General features: G+C 43.0%; 1 protein-coding gene across 16 annotated transcripts in view; it reads left to right on the top strand.

The window, feature by feature from the left end:
- CALN1 (calneuron 1) overlaps nt 1–20508 on the top strand; it is a 676810-nt gene that overhangs the window by 485603 nt on the left and 170699 nt on the right. The window contains exon 6 of one of the 16 annotated variants that reach the window (XM_055292965.2): nt 6356–7496. The exons of the other annotated variants lie outside the window; for them this stretch is intronic. Within the exon in view, the coding sequence (XP_055148940.1) occupies nt 6356–6373 (18 nt within the window). The 3' untranslated portion in view covers nt 6374–7496. Of the gene's footprint in view, nt 1–6355; nt 7497–20508 lie in introns of those variants that run through there. 16 annotated transcript variants of the gene reach the window in all.

Here is a 20508-nt window from a genome sequence, read left to right as displayed (position 1 = left end):
TGTTATGAGACCATCAACTGGAATAGATCAGCGTTTACCCTCAAAGAACCCACCCTCCAGTTAGGGGATGGTGTGAGGGCTTTGGAGGACAATTCTCTCACCTGCCTGACAATTCCTGGGGCTCAATGTTGACAGAGCTGTCCCTCTTTTCATGAGTGAACATCAGGTGACTGTTCCAAGCTGCAAAATATGGGAAACAAACAAAAGATGGCAAGAGATCACACTCTGCCCACACGCCTTGCAGGTCTCAACATCAGCTTCTCCTGGTTACAGCTGAGACAGCCTTGATTGCTATACAGGAATCAAATTAGGGGAGTTTAACGGCCCATCAATCACTGCCAAGCACACGTGTGAATGAAGCACGCACGAAGCTGAAAGCTGCATGGTAATCAACAGAGAGTGGCTCATTAAAATCCATTAAATTCCCTAAGTTGGAAATTGATTGCTGTCTCTCTGCACACCATCTAAATCTCATCTGACAGCTTTGTCTGACATCATTTATCACTTGCCACAAAATACCAAAGGAAAAGAGGATACACCTTTGGCCAAATTATCCCACTTTAGGTCTGTTCCTTCTGCATGTGTGGAAGTATTGCACTCTCTCTTAGCAGATGAACATAAAAGAGAAGGTAAAAATATTCTCCTTTCAGATATAAACTAAAACAAAAAATGGATCAGACCTCCAAAGGATCATTTCTCACAAAGGCCACCATTCTATAACCAGAAGTCTTTTGGCCCACGCAATTTTCGAGTCAGATATACATAATGTTTCTTCTCTCTGAGCGTGCAACAAAATGCAAATGCCCACTATTGAAAAATCCTGTGGGGTATTCAGAACGAATTGAATGTCATCATTAAGCTTTGGGCCTGTGGACCCCTAGAAGACTGAAGGTTTCAGAGAGAGATGGAAATTTAAACCTATCAGAGTCCAGATGTCTGGAGGGTATTGTGTATTCATTTGCTGGTCTATTTGTGGGTACTAAATCCGTATTCACCTCTTTTTAGTTGGGTTGAACTTGGGCAAATAGCGTGAACTCTGAGTGTGTCTTTCTTTCTTTCTTTCGTTCTTTCGTTCTTTCGTTCTTTCTTTCTTTTTTTTTTTTTGAGACAGGGTCTCACTGTGTTGCCCAGGCTGGAGTGCAGTGGTTCCAGTTTGGAGTGACTATGAATGGAGCTGTGAGCAGTCACAGCTCGATGCAGCCTCAACCTCCTGGGCTCTGGTGATCCTCCCATCTCAGCCTCCTGAGTAGCTGGGACCAGAGGTGTACACTACCATACTTGGCTAATTTTTTACTTTTTTGTAGATACGGGGTTTTACCATGTTGCCCAGGCTGTTCTCAAAGTCCTGGGCTCAAGCGATCCACCTGCTTTGGCCTCAGAATGGTGAGATTACAGGTGTAAGCCATCATACACGGCCCTGTATTTCTTCACCTGTATAATGAGAATAATAATATGACCTTGCTTCTTGCAGATGTGACAGTCAAATGAGATAATGCTTATAGAATACTTAGTTTCGTACTTAGCACATACAAGGGGCTCCGTAAATATTCAGGTTTTTTGTTTTTGTTGCTGTTTTTTTTTTTTTTTTGAGGCGGAATTTCGCTCTTGTTGCCCAGGCTGGAGTGCAGTGGCACAGTCTCGGCTCACTTCAACTTCCACCTCCCAGGTTCAAGCGATTCTCCTGCCTCAGCCTCCCTAGTAGCTGGGATTACAGGCACCTGCCACCATGCCCAGCTAATTTTTTGTATTTTTAGTAGAGACGGGGTTTCACCATGTTGGCCAGGCTGGTCTTGAACTCCTGACGTCAGGTGATTTGCCCGCCTTGGCCTCCCAAAGTGCTGGGATTACAGGCATGAGCCACCGCACCCGGCCTCATCTCCTTTCTTTGGCCTCTTTTGTAGCATGCCTTCCAGCAGACACACTCATTACTCCCTGTTTACCAGTCCTCTTTTGTAGCTGTGTGCCTGTAATTCTCAGTCATACTGCAGTATTGCTTTTGCTCTTTCCTTTACTAGTTCCTAGTGTCATAATCACACCTAAGATGCCTTCAGGGTCTTTCTTGCCTCCACTGAGAATGCCGAGTGAACCTGCACGGCCTTGGAATCCAGGTGTTCAAGCCAGCCTGAAATTGGCTCTCAATTTTGCTGAACCTATCAGCCTCAGATCCCTGGTGCTGATCGAAGTGGTTTTTAAATTGTAGGTCTTGCCATTTGGCGGTAACTGGGCCTTGTCAAATAGGAAAATGCTGGGATGGTGATGACTTGAGCCCTTTTGTGAATAAGGAGCACTTCCCTTCTCTGCTCCTTATTGAAAATGTCATGAGCTTTATTGCCTAAGTGTTAAAGCGCGGGGACGAAGTGGGAAATCACTTTTAACTTCCATTCAGAGAATGTTGTATTGCCTGCCTATTTCTGGAGGGCGTAAAAGGGCAGCTGGCTGCACAAAAAAAGGTATATTTTGCAAATACAAGTCCCAAAAAGCCTAGTTGCAATTTTGCATTGGATTTCTTAACGGCCAAAGCCTAAAATGAGTATAAGAACATATTCTTGGTATAGCCTTTTCATTGCTACTTGTTCAGATATGCTGGGATTGTGATATAACTTAATATAATAACATAAGTTGATAAGTAAGAAAATGAGGGTGTTTGCTTAGTCAAAATAAGTTAGTTTCATATCGGAAGGATACTGTTTTCTCACGGGATTAAGTAACTATTAAGTCTTGGGATTGGAAGGAAGCAATCATTTATCTAAATCAGTCTTTATAGGAGATCCTTCTCAAGTGACTATCCAACCTGTGTATAGTGTGATAACTACTGCCTAGAAACTCTGTCTTTTCTCAGACAGTACATTGCATCTGTTCTGTGCCCCACTAGGAATGGGTTCCTGGGCCGGGCATGGTGGCTCATGCCTGTAATCCCAGCACTTTCGGAGGCCAAGCAGGAGGATCAGTTGAGTCCAAGAGTTCGAGACCAGTCTAGGCAACGTGGTGAGACTCTGTCTCTACCAAAAATCAAAAAATTAGCTGGAAGTGGTGGCATGAGCTTGTTGTCTCAGCTACTTGGAATGCTGAGGTGGGAGGATCACTTGAGCCCAGGAGACAGAGGTTGCAGTGAGCCAAGATCGTACCACTGCACTCCAGCCTGGGTGTCAGAGTGAGACCCTGTCTCAAAAAAAAAAAGGATTTCTCCAAATGGTCCTACAATAGCCTGCACCCATTGGCCCCACACCTAATTCAATGGGACAAGTCAGAATTAATTTACTTCCCTTTTACCTGACAACTCATAAAATATTTAAAGACAGCTTTTGTGTTTTCACTGTCTTTCTCTTTCTCTTCTCCAGGATAAACTTCCCTGTTCCCCTGTTCCCTAAGTACCATCCTGTTTACCTTTTCCTGATAATGCTATGTTCAGATCCTCATTCCTCATAAAAAGAAACATCCCAAATTGAATAAAGCATGGTAGATTCTGCATGACAGTAAGCCTTAATGAATTATGTTTTTATGGCTTGAACGTTTATTAATATGTTCAGGAGGAGACACCGTCATGATTTATTTATGTATTTATTCGGATATGTACCTTGATTAAAAAAATACTTAGTCTCTGACAAGTATCTAGACCACATTAAGATAAAACAGTTTTATCAGAAAGAAATCAGGACAAAAGGCAAATTAAAGTAGGAAAGTAAGATGATGCTGAGGAGGTTAATACCCAGAAAGCATGTCAGACTCCCAGTGTCCTGCTTGCTAAGAGCCCCAGTAAAGGGTAACACGAATTAGTTAAACAGGGTTCACAGGCTGCAAAAGATAAAAACAACTCCAGTACTCAAAGTGTTGTTTAACCATTTCTGGTGCTGAAACAGTTCTTCTTTGACTCCACATGAAGGGGAGACTGAATAAGTATTTGGAGATATAATTTCCAAAATTCATCCTTTGGGTGTGCAGTTCTATGGTTTATTTATTTATTTTTATTTTTATTGTTTTTTTTGCTTTTGAGATAGAGCCTCGCTCTATCACCCAGACTGGAATGTATTGGTACAATCATAGCTCACTGCAGCCTCAACCTCCTGGGCTCAAGCAATCCCCCTGCCTTAGCCTCCCAAGTAGCTGGGACTACAGGTGACTGCCACAGTAACTGGCCAATTACAAAAAAAATTGTAGAGGTGTGGTCTTGCTATGTTGCCTAGGCTGGTCTTGAACTCCTGGACTCAAGCGATCCTCTCACCTCAGCCTCCCAAAGTGCTGGGATTACAGGTGTGAGCCACCACAGCCAGCCAGTTCTATGAATTTTGATAAAATTTATGCTCTCATGTAACTGGCACTATGTTAAAGATGGAGAATATTTCCATCACCCCGGGTCCCAGCACGGTGGCTCACACCTGTAATCCCAGCACTTTGGGAGGCAGAGATGGGCGGATCGCTTGAGGTCAGGAGTTCAATACCAGCCTGGGCAGCATGGTGAAACCTGTAATCCCAGCCTCTTGGGAGACTGAGGCATGAGAATTGCTGGAACCCGGGAGGCGGAGGTTGCAGCGAGCCAACATTGCACCATTGCACTCCAGCCTGGGAGACAGAGCAAGACTTCATCTCAAAAATAAAAGAGAATATTTCTATCACTCCAAAGAAGGCCTCATGTACCTTTGGAGTCAGTAGCCCTAGTCCCAGCCCCTAGGAACTGCTGGTCTGATCTCACTTCTTGTAGTTTTGCATTTTTCAAAATGCCACAGAAATAGAATGAAACAGTATATAACCTTTTGGCCTGGCTTCTTTTCATTCAGTATAATGCTTTCAAGATTCATCAGTGTAGATGTGTGTATTACGAGTCTATTTCTTTTTTTTGTTCAGGAGTGTCCTACCAGAGCTTACACTCTGTGCATTTATCCCTTCACTAGTTAGTAGACATTTGACTTGTTTCCAGTTTGGAGTAACTATGAATAGAGTCGCTATAAATATTCATGTACAGGCATTTGTGTGGGCATATATTTTCATTTCTCTCAAGTAAATACCTAGGTGTGGGATTACTGAATAAAATGGGAAATGTATGTTTAACTTTATACAGAGATGCCAAAATGTTTTCCAAAGTGGTGATACCATTTTTAATTCCTACCAGCAATATATGAGAGTTCCAGTTGCTCTACATCTTTGCTAGCAATAGATATTCTTAGCGTTTTTTGTTCTCTTTTAAATTTTAGCCTCTTTAATAAGCCTACAGTAGTGTCTCATTGTGGTTTTTATTTGCTTTCATTTACTTTGGTAAATTCTTTAGTAATATGTATGCTCAAATCTCCCCCTTTTTAAATTGTATTGATTGCTTTCTTATTATTGAGTTTGAACGTTCTTTATTTTCTGGGCGCAGACTTTTCTTTTCCTTTTCTTTTTTTTTTTTTTTTTTTTTGAGACAGGGTCTCACTCTTGCCCAGGCTGGAGTGCAGTGACATGATCACGGGTCACTGCAGCCTTGACTCAGGCTCAAGCGATTTTTCCACCTCAGCCTCCTGAGTAACTGGGACTACAGGCATGCACCACTGAGCTCAGTTAATTTGTTTGATTTTTAGTAGAGACAAGGTCTTACTGTGTTGCCCAGGCTGGTCTGGAACTCCTGAGTTCAAGCCATCCTGACTTGGTTTCCCAAAGCCCTAGGATTACAGGCATGAGTCATCACACCTAGTCAAGTTTCTTTAACAGGTATTTGTTTTGCGATACTTTCTGCCATATTGTATCTTGTGTGTTCATTATCTTAACAGTGATTTTTGAAAATAGAAGTTTTCAGTTATTGTGAAGTTCAGTTTGCTATTTTTCTCCTTCATTATTCATGCTTTATACATCTTATCTAAGAAATCTTTGCCTAGATAAAGGTTTTCTCTGTTTTCTTCTATACATTTTATAGTTTTAGGTTTAATATTTAAGTTGTTTCCATTTTGAACTGTTTATCTACTACATTATTGGAATAAACAAGTTAATAGGTTTCAAAGATATGTTTCCTAAACAGTTCTCAATAAAAACCAATGACATCATGGCAAAGAATATTCCAGAAACAGCTTCTGTTGGGGAAGCTGAACCAAGGACATATCTTTCTGTTGTTCTGACAGAATTCAATGATAAATTTTAGAGTGTCTGGAGAAAGCCTCTTCATTTGGGGGGATTTACAACTTATAAAGTTGCATGTAAAATTAATCTAGCTTTAAATTTTTTGGAAGAGAAGAACTATAATTTTCTTTAGGCTTTCAATGGGAGCAGTGACCACCACTTGCTCCCCGAAATGTTAAGAACCATGGTATTTGTCTGTTCTTGTATTGCTGTAAATACCTGAGACTGGGTAATGTATAAAGAAGAGAGGTTTAATTAGCTCATGATTCTGCAGGCTGTATGGGAAGCATGATGCTGGAACTGCTGGGCTTCTGAAAAAGCCTCAGGAAACTTACAATAATGGCAGAACGCGAAGAGGAAGCAGGTGCATCGTACATGGCAGGAGCAGGAGCAGGAGAGAGAGGAGGGAGGTGCCACACACTTTTAAATGACAAGATCTCATGAGAACTCACTCACTATCAAGAGGACAGTACCAGAAGGATGGTGCTAAATCATTCATAAGAAGTCCACCCACGTGATCCAACCACCTCCCACCACCCCACCTCCATCATTGAAGATTAAAATTGAACATGAGACTTGGGTGGGGACACAGATCCAAACCATATCAACCATTGACCTAGGGCAGGATTCCACAGACCAAGGTTCACAGGCCATGTCCAGCTTGCCACCTATTTTGCAAGTAAAGTTTTACTGCAACATAGCCACACTAATTTGTATTGTCCATGGCTGCTTGCTTTATGACAATGGAGTTGACTGTAGAGTTGAATTGTTGGGATAGAAGCTACGAGGAGCACCAGAACTATTTGTTATCTGGTCTTGCACAGGAGCATAGACAGACTGCATATCCTTTAGGTTAACCTGCAAAATAGAAATTGTCTCAACTGAGTTTTTTTATTGAGTATTGTGTAGATTGAATGCAAGATTATACTCCCTGGTAGTACTTGGAGGGCAGAAGTGTGGTGTTGATGGTTTTGCAGAACTCCATATTTCAACAGTGAAAAGCTCTAAGAAGCACTGCTACTGTCCTTTTCTACAGGAAGAAGACCAAGAAAGATCCTCTAGGCTTTTAAATACTAAGTTATCTTTGTAAATTGTTTAGGGATCACTCAATTGAGTGATACTGGGGCATCTTTTTATGCCCCAGAACATAGCTGCAATAATTTTAAATTGTGAAATATTTTAAGTGGTCACTACCATATGCCTAACTTTGAACTTTCAACAATATATCTTTTGGTTGTGTATATACCGTATCAGTTGAAAAATGGATTTCTTTTAAATGAATAAGGTAAGTCCCTATGTAGGAATTTAGCTATACACCATTTAAGTGCATTTAATGTTTGTTTGTTGTTACTGTTTTTCAAATAGCAGTTCTGAAGCCCTTCTTTGTAGAATGAATGAGATGCCTACTAAAGTCACTCCTGGCTCATGAGTATAAAATTATGTCACCTGCAAGTGAGAGGAAGCTTTTAGTTTTCCTTACAGAAGGTTGGCACCTTCTTTCTAGGACTCACACTAAAGACTGTGCTTTTCCAAAAGTAGTATCTTAGTATCTGAACAATTAAAGGGATACTTTTTAAAAAGTGAGGCTGGGCATGGTGGCTCACACCTGTCATCCTAGTACTTTAGGAGGCTGAGGCAGGAAGATCACCTGAGACTGGGAGTTTGAGACCAGCCTGGGCAACATAACAAGACTCTGTTTCTATAAAGAATAATAAAAAGTTTAGCTGGGTGGGGTGGCATGTGCCTGTATTCTCAGCTACTTGGAAGGTGGAGGCAGGAGGATGACTTGAACACAAGAGGTGGAGGCTGCAGTGAGCTACTATGGTACCACTGCACTCTAGCCTGGGCGACAGAGTGAGACCATGTCTCCAAAATTAAAAAGTTAAAAATAAAACGTGAGCCAGAAAACATTCTTATTTTCCCCTGAATCCTCAAAAACGGTCTCTGCTAACTCAAAGTCTGGCAGTGTTTTTAAGGTGCTGATTCTGAGCTCAACCCAAGTCAGTGAAACCATCTATTCCTTACAGATTTCTTCATGGACTGATAGAACATTACATTGGTCAGTATTGGAAGACTCATACCCAAAGCCCATCTCGTTCCCAACATTTCTTGCAAAGCCCAGACTTATCATTTATACAGAGGGAAACAGGCATGCATTTTTAATGAAGTGTTCAATAAGTTAAATATATCTATACTTTGGAATGAAATAAAGGGTTGTTCTTTTTTTTTTTTTTTTTATGGAGACAGAGTCTTGCTCTGTTGCCAGGCTGGAGTGCAGTGGCGCGATCTCGGCGTGAGCCACTGCACCCAGCCGGTTGTTCTTTTGAAAATGATATTAATGATCTTGCTGAGAGCTGTCTCCACCACTCAATAAAACCTTACACTCATCCTCCAAGCCCACATGTGATCCAAGTTTTCCAGTACACTAGGGCAAGAACCCAGGATATAGAAAGCCCTCTGTCCTTGCGATAAGCAGAGGGTCTAATTGAGCTCATGAACACAAGCTGTCTGCAGACGGCAAAGCTGAAAGAGCACACTGTAACACACGCCCACCGAGGCTTCAGGAGCTGTAAACACTCACCCTTAGACACTGCTGTGAGGTCGGAGCCCAAAAGTGCTCCCCACGACCTCTGCACCTGCCTGTCTGCATGCTTCCTTGGGAGTTTGAGCAGCAGGACAGCAAAGAAGTGAGTCACAGTGACCCTGTCGCACGTCCTGGGAGGGGGGATAAGGGGACACTCCCATTTCAGTGTCCATCCCTAGGGGAATGCGTAAGCCAAAGTGTATCATATGACATACTTAGCAACAATCCAGATGTACATACATAGCAATGTGGATAAACCTTAACAATGTTCTCTTTAGTCATAAAAGAAACAGAATGAGATTCATAGCAGGAGACATTTGTGTTAAAATACATGGACATTGAAAACAACACATTTTAGGGGCAGTGTGTCAGAGGGGATAAGAATATGAATTCTTCAGCCAAACTTCATAGGTCCTAATCCCAGCTCCACTATTTACTCTTTTGTTAGGTGAGTTACTTAATTTTTGTTCCTGTTTTCCCATTTGCAAAATGGTAATAATCTCATTGCATTGCTATCCAGGTTTGATGAGTTAATATAAGTGTAGCATTTAAAATATAGAATAAGTGCTCATAAGTGTAATCCACTATTACAGTACATGTGTAAATATTACATATAAAACATGTAAAGTGACCAAGGGGATAAGGGGAAAAAAAAAGTGGAATTTGGGGATGAAGGAGAGAGGATACAAAAAAAAGAAGAGAAAAAGTTTCCTAGGCTGGGCACGGTGGCTCACACCTGTAATCCCAGCACTTTAGGAGGCCAAGGTGGGTGGATCATTTGAGGTCAGGAGTTCGAGACCAGGCTGGCCAACATGGTGAAACCCCGTCTCTACTAAAAATACAAACATTAGCCATGTGGGCTGGGCACAGTGGCTCACACCTGTAATCCCAGCACTTTGGGAGGCCGAGGCGGGTGGATCATGAGGTCGGGAGATGAGACCATCCTGGCCAACATGGTCAACATGGTAAAACCCTGTCTCTACTAAAAATACAAAAATTAGCTGGGCGTGGTGGCATGCGCCTGTAATCCCAGCTACTCTGGAGGCTGAGGCAGGAGAATCGCTTGAACCAGGGAGTCGGAGGTTGCAGTGAGCTGAGATCGCACCACCACACTGCAGACTGGGTGACAGAGCGAGACTCTGTCTCAAAAATAATAATAATAATAATAATAATCAAGTTTCTTGGAGCTTACTGTTTAGTACAGGTGACCCTAATTTGTGAGACTAGCAAGAGTAAACTTTCCAGGTTTACCTGGTAACTGAGATTCCAAAACTTAAATACCAGTTTCAAATCTTGGATACCTATGTTTAAACCTGTCCTCTTTGTAGTATTTGAAGGCCAAACTCAGATCCTTATATGAGAATTTATTATACTTGATCTTTCAAGGTTACTAGAATTTGAGTAAGCGTTGAATTGATGAGATCCCACTGATCTCTTCTGATGTCATTTTTCCTTGTTACTTTATTTCATCTCACCAGGGATTGTCTTTTTTCTTTTTGGCCTGGCAATTCCTGACAGATCAGGCACTAGAAGGAAAAAAGACCCACATTTGCTGTGACATACTATAGATAAAACCGGTTTAAAGCTTTCAGCAATTTGTAGAAAAGATGTGGAAGAGAAATCTCCTTACCGCACCCAAAGTGGAATTTTAAAAAGTATTGGATAATGAAAGGTTTCTAGGAGAATTTGAAATCTTCTTAGTCAGTCTCACACTTTCTAGCCTCCTGAGCTCACCAGTGTGAAAGGTTGAGATGAGGGGAAATATTCACTCTCTATATAGTCCAGAATGTCCATTCAAACGGTAGCAAATGCAGAGGGCTCAAATATGGCATGGCTTTTGCCAGCAGTTCCCAGCATGGACTCAGTATTGGTATTTGTTACAGGTAATTAGCTTCTACTCACATTAATTAATTTCTTGGAGGCTGGGTCTCTCTCTTTCACCCAGGCTGCAGTGCAGTGGTGCCATCACAGCTCAGTGCAGCCTCAAACTCCTGGGCTCAAGTGATCCTCCTGCCTCAGCCTCAAGTAGCTGGAACAACAGATGCATGGCACCAGGCATGACTGATTTTTTAAACTTTTTTTTTTTTAGAGATAGGGTCTTGCTATGTTGCCCAGGCTGGTCTCGAACTGCTGGCCTCAAGTGATCCTCCAGCCTCATCCTCTCAAAATCCTGGGATTGCAGGTGTGAGCCATTGGGCCTGGCCACAAGGTTATTCTTATAATAACTTTCCTATCTTTCACTTGCATCTTGTTTTATGAGAAAACGGAATACACAGATACAAATGAAGAGATGATGGACATAGGATAGGCAGGTGAAAGGAACAAACAAGATATAATGAGGCTCCCTGAGGCTACAATAGCTGGAAAATGTTCCCACTCCAAGGGCTGAAGGGAAAGGGTTACTGGAACCTCCCACGTAGCGGGAAATGGGCTTATGAAGAGACATAGCTACTGCCAGAGTAGCAGAGTTTTGTCAGAAAGTATGCAGGGGAAGAGGACCCTGCCCTCTCTCTTCTGCTGCCCTTGGATTTCTTGCCATTGTCTGAACTGGCCTCACCCAAACAGAAGCTAGCAGCAAGTTTGTCTAGGAGATGCAATCTACAGAGATCAGTTTCCAAGGGCCCAGGGCAGAGAGGTGCAGGGAATGGCTTGTGGAGACGGCAAATGGAGAATTGCCCACACACATTTTCTTACTCCTTTTTGTTTGTTTTAATAGTGAGAGAAAGAAGTTTGCAAATTTCATGTAACAGTACCCATGGGAGTACAGTACACATGTGAACGTAATCTATTATGGGTTTTATGGCAGAAAAGAGATTGGTAATTACTGGTCTATGGGGCTGACTCCCAAGGGAGAAATACAGGTAACATTTTCGTCAGCTAGATCTCATGTGCTAACATTGAAACAGAACTGGGTTCTATGTATAAATACATTTGGTAGGGAAATTTCTATTAGGATGTAAATATCTGTCTTTAGAAGAGGGGATGTAAGCTCGGTTTGATTCCTTGTCTGTCTTGTTTGCTATTGTATACCCAGTATCTGGCGCAGTTCCTGCCATTGTGAATAAATGAATGAGAAGTAATCTTTCAGATACCTTATGTATTATAGGTATGGACTCATTGGACTGACAATGATAGTAACTTTGCTGATTATGTGAAATTCATTTAAGATAAAAAGTCTTAGGAGCAGTGGCTCATGCCTGTAATTCCAGCACTTTGGGAGGCCAAGGCAAACAGATCACCTTAGGTCAGGAGTTCAAGACCAGCCTGGGAAACATGGTGAAACCCCATCTCTACTAAAAATATAAAAATTAGCGGGGTGTGGTGGCACAAGCCTGTGATCCCAGCTACTCAGGAGGCTGAGGCAGGAGAATCACTTGAACCTGGGAGGTGCAGGTTGCAGTGAGCTGAGATTGAGCCACTGCACTCCACCTGGGCAACAGAGTGAGACTCTGTCTCAAAAAAAAAATTAAATTAGAATAAAATAAAAAGTCTTAATATCACGACCAGATAATACTGTAGGAGTCTGCACCTGCATGGAGGTTGAGTGGAAGAATATAACTATTAACAAAGATCTGAAATTAGAACTGCCATTCAATCCAGCAGTCCCAATACCAGGAAAGAAATCATTATATCAAAAAGATACTTGCACTGGTATGTTTGTTGCAGCACTATTCACAATAGCAAAGATATGGAATCAACCTAAATATCCATCAGTGGAGGAATGGATAAAGAAAATGTGGCACATAGACACCATGGAATACTACTCAGCCATAAAAAAGAATGAAATCGTATCTTTTGCAGCAACTTGGATGGAAGTGGAAGCTACTGTCCTCAGTGAAATAGCTCAGAAACAGAAAGTCAAATACCGCATGTTCTTACTTATAAATGAGAGCTAAACAAATGGGTACGAATGGACGTACAGAGGGAATGATAGATACTGGGGACTCCATAAAGGGAGAGGCTGGGACGGAAGTGAGATTTGAAAAATTCCCTATTGGGTACAGTGTACACTGTCCAGATGATGGGTTCATGATGCAATATATACATGTAAGAAACCTGCATCTGTATCCTCTAAATATGCTTTTATTTTATTAGTTATTTTATTTTATTTTATTTTATTTGGGATGGAGTCTCTCTCAGTTGCCCAGGCTGGAGTGCAGTGGCGCCGTCCTGGCTCACTGCAACCTCCATCTCCTGGGTTCAAGTGATTCTCCTGCCTCAGCCTCTAGAGCAGCTGAGATTACAGGCACCCACCACCACGCCTGGCGAATTTTTGTATTTTTAGTAGAGACGGGATTTCACCATGTTGACCAGACTGATCTCGAACTCCTGACCTCAGATGATCTGCCTGCCTCAGCCTCCCAAAGTGCTGGGATTACAGGCCTGAGCCACTGCGCCCCGCCTAAATATGCATTTTTGAAAAAGAATACAACTGTGAAGAGACATCACATTTGGTTTGCCCAGGAATTGAAAGAGACTAGAACTAGAAATAGATTCTGGTCCTATGAGCACCATGGAGTCTGACCACTGTCCTCTTGTGCTGATGGAGTTGGGAGTGGGTGACCGTCATCTCTCACCTTTGCTGAAAGTATTCACCACACATATCCTTCCCCCACTTAAAAAAAAAAAAAGCTGGAAAGGCAAAAAGTCAAAACCCGGGAATATGTAGAGATGTCCTGAACTCCAAGTCTCTTCTATCTGTATCATCTCATCTCATCAGGAGAACTGGTATACCCCTATGCTCTATGCTCTGGGAAAGGAACATAGTCATTTTGGTAGATATTCCTGGGAGAAGGGGAAGCCAACTTTCCTTTCCTCAAAAGGACTTTCCACCCATCTTAGGAAAGTTTTCCAAATATTTAAAAACAACAAAGTCTGGATTCTCCAATCATATGCTTGCGATCTCTAAGAAAGAACAGAACACACTTCTGGACAACTTGTCTAACCTTCAGAACTGATCACAATGGTGCCAGTCACATTATGTGGATATTAAATTTCATGTTAGCTTGTCATTTAAGACCAGGCAGAAAGGAAGCTCCTCCTGAACCATGAGACCTGACCCATCACTGCCTACCTTGACAGGTATTTCACTGCTACTAAATCTGATGAAAAGGAGAGGGACACGCCATTCAGTTTGCTTTCTCTTCTAGCCTTTGATAGTGCCACAGCTTCCAGAACATTCTTGCTTTAATTGAGCAGCCTATGCCTATCTTTTATAACTAACAAGTGACCCAAAGTACCGGCATGTGAAAGCCTGATACTCCAGGTCTCCTGTCATAAGGAAAGCCACTCGGAGAAGTTAGGCAACATGTTAGAAAGTGATCTGAGGGTCTGATCTGTCAGTCAAGAAAGAACTCTGGACAATGTCTGTTGTGAGGCTGGGTGGGAGACTCAGTCTGTTAAGGTAGCAGTGATGGGTCAGGTCTCACGGTGCAGGAGGAGCTGCCTTTCTGCCTGGTTTTGAATGACAAGCTAACACGAAATCTAATGGAAGAGACTACATAATATGACTAGCACCATTGTGATCAGCTCTGAAGTTTGGGCGAGTTGTCCAGAAGTGTGTTCTGTTCTTTCTTGGAGATCGCAAACATAGGATTGGAGAATCCAGACTTTGTTGTTTTTATATATTTGGAAAACTTTCCTAAGATGGGTGGAGAGGCAAGTCCTTTTGAGGAAAGGAAAATGAGCTTCCCCTTCTCCCAGGAACTGTATATACCACATGTGCCTGGGCAAACTTGGTAGTCTGTTGGTGCTTTGTCAAGGACCAATAAGGTCTTTGACAGATAGGAAGACTACACAAAGGGGCCTCCCTGAGTTGTCTGTTGTGTGTTACAGTGAAGACAGGGAACTGGAGGAAGCCAAAAGTCACATGAGACAGAGAATGGATCAAACTAATAATAAGCTCATTTTAACAAGACCAGTATGAGAACAGGGCAAGAAACCTGACAAACGGGAACAAGAGATACTGGGGGCTCCATAAAGGGAGAGGTTGGGAGGGAGGTGGGATTTGAAAAACTATCTGTTGGGTACAATGTACGCTATTAAGATGATAGGTTCATTAAAATCCCAGACTTCACCATGATGGAATATATCATGTAAGAGATTGGTAATTACTGCACTTTCTTTTTATTTTTCTTTCTTTTTTTTTTTTTTGTTTTTGAGATGGAGTTTCACTCTTGTCACCCAGGCTGGAGTGCAATGGCACAATCTGGGCTCACTGCAACTTCTGCCTCCCAAGTTCAAGAGATTCTTCTGCCTCAGCCTCCCAAGTAGCTGGGATTACAGGTGCGTGCCACCACGCCCTGCTAATTTTTGTATTTTTAATAGAGACGGGGTTTCATCATGTTGGCCAGGTTGGTCTCGAACTCCTGACCCCAGGTGATCTGCCTGCTTCGGCCTCCCAAAGTGCTGGGATTAGAAGCGTGAGCCACCGCGCCCAGCAGAAACCTGCACTTTCTTAGTGCGAGGTGTGAGGAGCCACAGCACCCAGCCTAAATTTTTCAGTCTTAAAATGAGAACATTCCTAGTTTCTTCTCCTCCTTCAAAAACAACAAAAAATCCAGAGAATCAACTTACTTCATTTCTGTCTAACTCACTGGAAAATTGCATTAATCTGTCTGAGAACTGAAGTTACTTAAGAGGTTTGCCATTTGTACATTGAGGAAGGTATTTTAGGTTTGCAGTGATTGGTACAGGCGACAGATCGTAATGGGGTAGAGAAAGAGTGTCAAGGTTTGAGAGTGGTGTCTTTATTAGGGTTTGATTTTTTGCAGAGTGAAATATTTCATCTCTGAGTTTCTTACTACAAAAAGAATGTCTTTGTTTTATTTTTTTAAACCTCTTTATTTTCCTTTTTAGGCTTTTGTATCAGATTTCATCACTTTTTTGTCTTTCCAGAATCATTAATGATAAATTCTTACAGTCAAGAAAAATATTAGATTTAACCAAAAATTAAAAAGTCACAGTCCCACCTACCTCCTGTCAATCTTTCTGAAAGAAGTAAATCAAAATTCTCTCACAGAAAATGAAAGTGAATTGTCCATCAAAGCTGAGAGTGGCTGCTTGATTACTTCAGCATCCAGACCATGTCTTCGGCTGAGATAGAAACAAGATGATTAATTTCAGAGCTTCTCTTGGTGTCTCATTTCACTTTCACCACCTCCCCACCAATTCATAAAGCTCCCGTGAAGGGAGATGCAGGAATTGACTATCAAAAAAATAAAGTATAGGGCTGGGCGCGGTGGCTCACGCCTGTAATTCCAGCACTTTGGGAGGCCGAGGTGGGTGGATCACCTGAGGTCTCGAGTTTTGAGACCAGCCTGGCCGACGTGGTGAAACCTCACCTCCACTAAAAATACATAAATTAGCCAGGCATTATGGTGGGTGCCTGTAATTCCAGATTCTCAGGAGGCTGAGGCAGAAGAATCGCTTGAACCTGGGAGGCAGAGATTGCAGCGAGCTGAGATTGTGCCACTGCACTCCAACTTGGGTGACAGTGAGACTCTGTCTCAAAAAACAAAATAAAATAATAAAATAAAATGTAAAGGCTCCTGGCTTGCTGTGTGCCTACAGTGCTACATACAATCAAAACTTTTAAGTTGGGACTGGACACAGTCAGCCCCTGTAATCCCAGCACTGTGGGAGGCTGAGTCTGGAGGATAACTTGGGGCCAGGAGTTTGAGATCAGCCTGGGCAACATAGCAAGACCCTACCTCTGTAAAAAAAAAAAAAAAAAAAGGTTATCTAAACAAAAATAATAATAATTAAAAAAATACTTTAAATTGAAGTAATGTCCAATAGTAAAATTTCTGGGCACTCATATCTGCAGTCTTTCTGTAGCTCCCAATCCTCCCCTACAGCATACATATGTGCCCTCGATCATCCCCCTCATCACAAAAGGAAACAAAGTTCCTTTCTGCTATTAAAATTCCAGAACGGGCTGGGCACAGTGGCTCATGCCTATAATCTCGGCACTTTGGGAGGCTGAGGAGTGAGGATCGCTTGAGGTCAGGAGTTCGAGACCAGCCTGGCCAACATGATGATACTCTGTCTCTACTAAAAATACAAAAATTAGCTGGACATGGTGGCACATGTCTGTAATCCTAGCTACTTGGGAGGCTGAGGCAGGAGAATTGCTTGAACCCAGGAGGCAGAGTTTGCAGTGAGCTGAGATAGCACCATTGCTCTCCAGCCTGGGGTGACAGAGTGAGACTCCATCTCAAAAAAAAAAAAAAAAAAAAAAATCCAGAACATAGATGGCCCAGTCTATACTATCTCGGTTGGGGACTTTCAGTGAAACTGCCGGCTCTGAGATCACCAGGTATCACCCAGGTGCCAGACTGAACAGCGGCTTTTCAATCTTCAGCCCTCAAGCCCTCTTAGAGTACATTCTACTTCTGACTTTCCTCCCAGAGGAGGTTGTCTCTCTGCTTGGTCTGAAATAAGTGCATCATAGTCAGGTCATGTTGGAATCTGACTCCTTCCGGGACGGATCTCCTGAGTTCCAGAACATCAGGGGCTTATTGAACCAGGGCACGCTCAAAACTTAAGGTCTGTGCCCTATATTACCTCCATGTTGGTTAGTTTTTTAATCTAAGGAAAGCAATGCAGTATGTTCTGTAATATTTTCCACTTCGACCAGTGGAGAAAGCGTTCATTTGGGGGTTCAACAGACCTGGATTTGAACCCCTGCTGTGCCATTGACTAAGTGTGGAATCTCTAAATTCACTGATTCCTGCAGTTCTCACTTATGGAGTAGGGGTCATGTTGACCTCAAAGAGCATTTTGAGATTGAAATAAAGGAACGTGTGTAAAAAGTTCATCAGCTTTTCAACCTCTCCACTGTGTCATTCCCATTAGAATACTGATACAGTTTGGCTGTGTCCCCACCCAAATCTCTTCTTGAATTGTAGCTCCCATAATTCCCACGTGTTGTGGGAGGGACCTGGTGGGAGATCACTGAACCATGGGGGCGGTTTCCTCCATACTGTTTTCGTGGTAGTGAATAAGTCTCATGAGATCTGATGGTTTTATCAGGGGTTTTCTGTTTTGCTTGGCTCTCACTCTCTCCTGCCTGCCGCCATATAGGATGTCCCTTTGCTTTTCCTTCATCTTCTGCCATGACTGTGAGGTCTCCCCAGCCATGTGGGACTGTGAATCCATTAAACCTCTTTCCGTTACAAATTACCCAGACTTGGGTATATCTTTGTTAGCAGTATGAGAAGGGACTAATACAGATATAAACATACTTAGACAACCGTCATCCTAAAAAACAACATTCCACGCCTTGTAAGATGTGGGTAAAACAAATAATAATAGTCAAATGAAACTGTTTGTTCCCCTGTAGAGAAGAGTTAAACCTCACTCCTCTGCTCTGAATCAACCCCCCAAATAGTGGTCTATACTCACTGCTGCCAATTCTCTTCTCTCATTGACTCCTGAATCTACTCTGTCTGGATTTTCATTCTTACCATTCCATAAAACAAAACAGCTCTAGTGGAGGTCACTGATGACCACCATGTTGCTAAATCCAGCAGTCAGTTCTCAATCCGTATCTTTTTAATGTTTGAGATGGGGTCTTACTCTGTCACCCAAGCTGGAGTACAGTGGCATGATCACAGCTCACTGCAGCCATGGCCTCCCAGGCTCATGCGATCCTCCTGCCTCAGCCTCCTGAGAAGCTAGGACTACAGGTGCACACCACTATGCCCAGCTAATTTTTATTTTTATTTTTTAATTTTTTTAAATTTTAAGTTTTTGAGATGGAGTCCCACTCTATTGCCCAGGCTGGAGTGCAGTGGCACGATCTCGGCTCACTGCAACCTCCGTCCCCCTGTTTCAAATGTTTCTCCTCCCTCAGCCTCCCTAGCAGCTGGGAATACGGGTGTGTGCCAACACGCCCAGCTAATTTTTTTGTATTTTTAGTAGAGACGGGGTTTCAAGCTGTTAGCCAGGCTGGTCTTGAACACCTGAACTCACATGATCGGCCCCTCAGCCTCCTAAAGTGCTGTGATTACAGGCATGAGCCACAGTGCTTGGCCCCATTTTTAAATTTCTCATAAAGGTGATGTCTTGCTGTGTTGCCCACGTTGGCCTCAAATTCCTAGCCTCAAGCAGTCCTCCCGCGTCAGCCTCCCAAAGTGCTGGGATTACAGGCGTGAGCCAATGTGCCCAGCTTTTACCCCTGATTCTCTAGCAATAGTGAATTCATTGCAGTTGTTCCAGTAAGCCAGATTCTCAGGTTCTCTTTCCTTTGAGAGACCGAGATCGTGTTTTTTTGTCCACACTGCCCCACCTTGCCTGGCTAGCTCTCCCTGTCTGTGAAGACATATCCTAGCTGCCTCCCTCATTCCCCAGGAGACAGGTGCCTCCTATGTTCCCCTGTAGAAACGTCAGCCCAGCCCCATCAGGGCATCTGCCCCATGACATGGAAATTGGTCCTCTGCTTGTCAGTCTCTGCAAAGCCCTGCCGGCCCTTGGGTCCCCACTCCCAGCACAGTGCCTAACACATAAATGGCACTCAGTAAATATTTATTTCTCAGGAAACTTTATCAACAATTATTCAAAACACTTCTACACACATCTCAAAAGAGCTATTGTGAAGATAAAATACCGTAATAGGCGTGAAAGCACCTTAGAATGCGGAAAACACCAGAAAGAGAATATATATATCAAAGCAAGAAATTGGCTTGTCTCCAAAGCCTTGACAGTATATAAAGGAGAAAAAGAGGTAACTATATCTTTCTCCTGCCAACGATACAGCAATTTTAGTGGCCTGGAGTGGTCATTTAAGATGATAAATCCATTCTTTTACCACAAGTGTGTGTTGATCGCATCTACTTAAATAGTTCAGGGAACAAGGCCATGTGGAAAGTACTAAGATGAAGAACAGGATGGAGGAGAGAAGTCATGGGCACCAACAGATTAAGATAAAGTGTGGAGGACTAAGGCAGCTGTGGTGGCTCATGCCTGTATTCCCAGCTACTTGGGAGGCCGAAGTGGAATGCTTGCTTGAGGCCAGGAGTTCAAGACCACTCTGGGCAACATAACGAGACCCTGTTCCTGCAAAAAATTAAAAATATCAGCTAGGTGTAGTGGTGCGTGCCTGTAGTCCCAGCTACTCAAGAGGCTGAGGAAGGAAGATTGCTTGAGCCCAGGAGTTTGAGGCTGTAGTGAGCTGTGGTCACGCCACTGCACTCTAAACTGGATGACAGGGCAAGACCTTATCTCCAAAAAGTAAATAAATTATGGAGGACTGAGTCACAAAAGCCATGCAAAAGGCATTTATGACAAGCTAAAGAGGAAGACACTTTCTCCCACTAGAGGAATTAAAGAAGACTTTCTGGGGATTAGAAGAAGCTGGACAGGTCTTGATGAGCTTTGAATGTGAAGGCAGGAAGGATGCAGGGATCCTACAGGGGCCAAGCCGATGAGAGCATGGTGGAACTTGGTTTTAGAAAGAAGAATCTAGCAGACTGTGCAAGGGGGGACAGCCCAGCACCTGGGGCATTTGTACGGCTGTACCTGTAATAGTCCAGGAATGAGTTGAGATCACTAGTGATCTACACCAGCTTTCTTGGGTCATGGAAGTAATGCAGCCTTGGCTTCCTTGGGTCACGGAAGTGATGCAGAGATTGAGCGTTTGGAGGACCCCTCAAATCGGCTTTCATTTGCCACTAGCCTCAAAAAGGGAGCATTGCCGCCTGGCCAAGGGACAAGCCTATGTGGGCCCCTTCCCCTCACCCAGAGCCAAGTCCTTGTGGCGGAGCAGCTCCTTCTCTGCTGACATGCACGCCTTCCCTGGACTAACTGTGGAGTCATTATCATATTAATACCAACATCTT

Source organism: Symphalangus syndactylus, chromosome 9 (genome assembly GCF_028878055.3).
Source record: "Symphalangus syndactylus isolate Jambi chromosome 9, NHGRI_mSymSyn1-v2.1_pri, whole genome shotgun sequence".
In the NCBI taxonomy this organism is placed as follows: domain Eukaryota; kingdom Metazoa; phylum Chordata; class Mammalia; order Primates; family Hylobatidae; genus Symphalangus; species Symphalangus syndactylus.
This window is presented reverse-complemented; position numbering and strand designations above follow the sequence as displayed.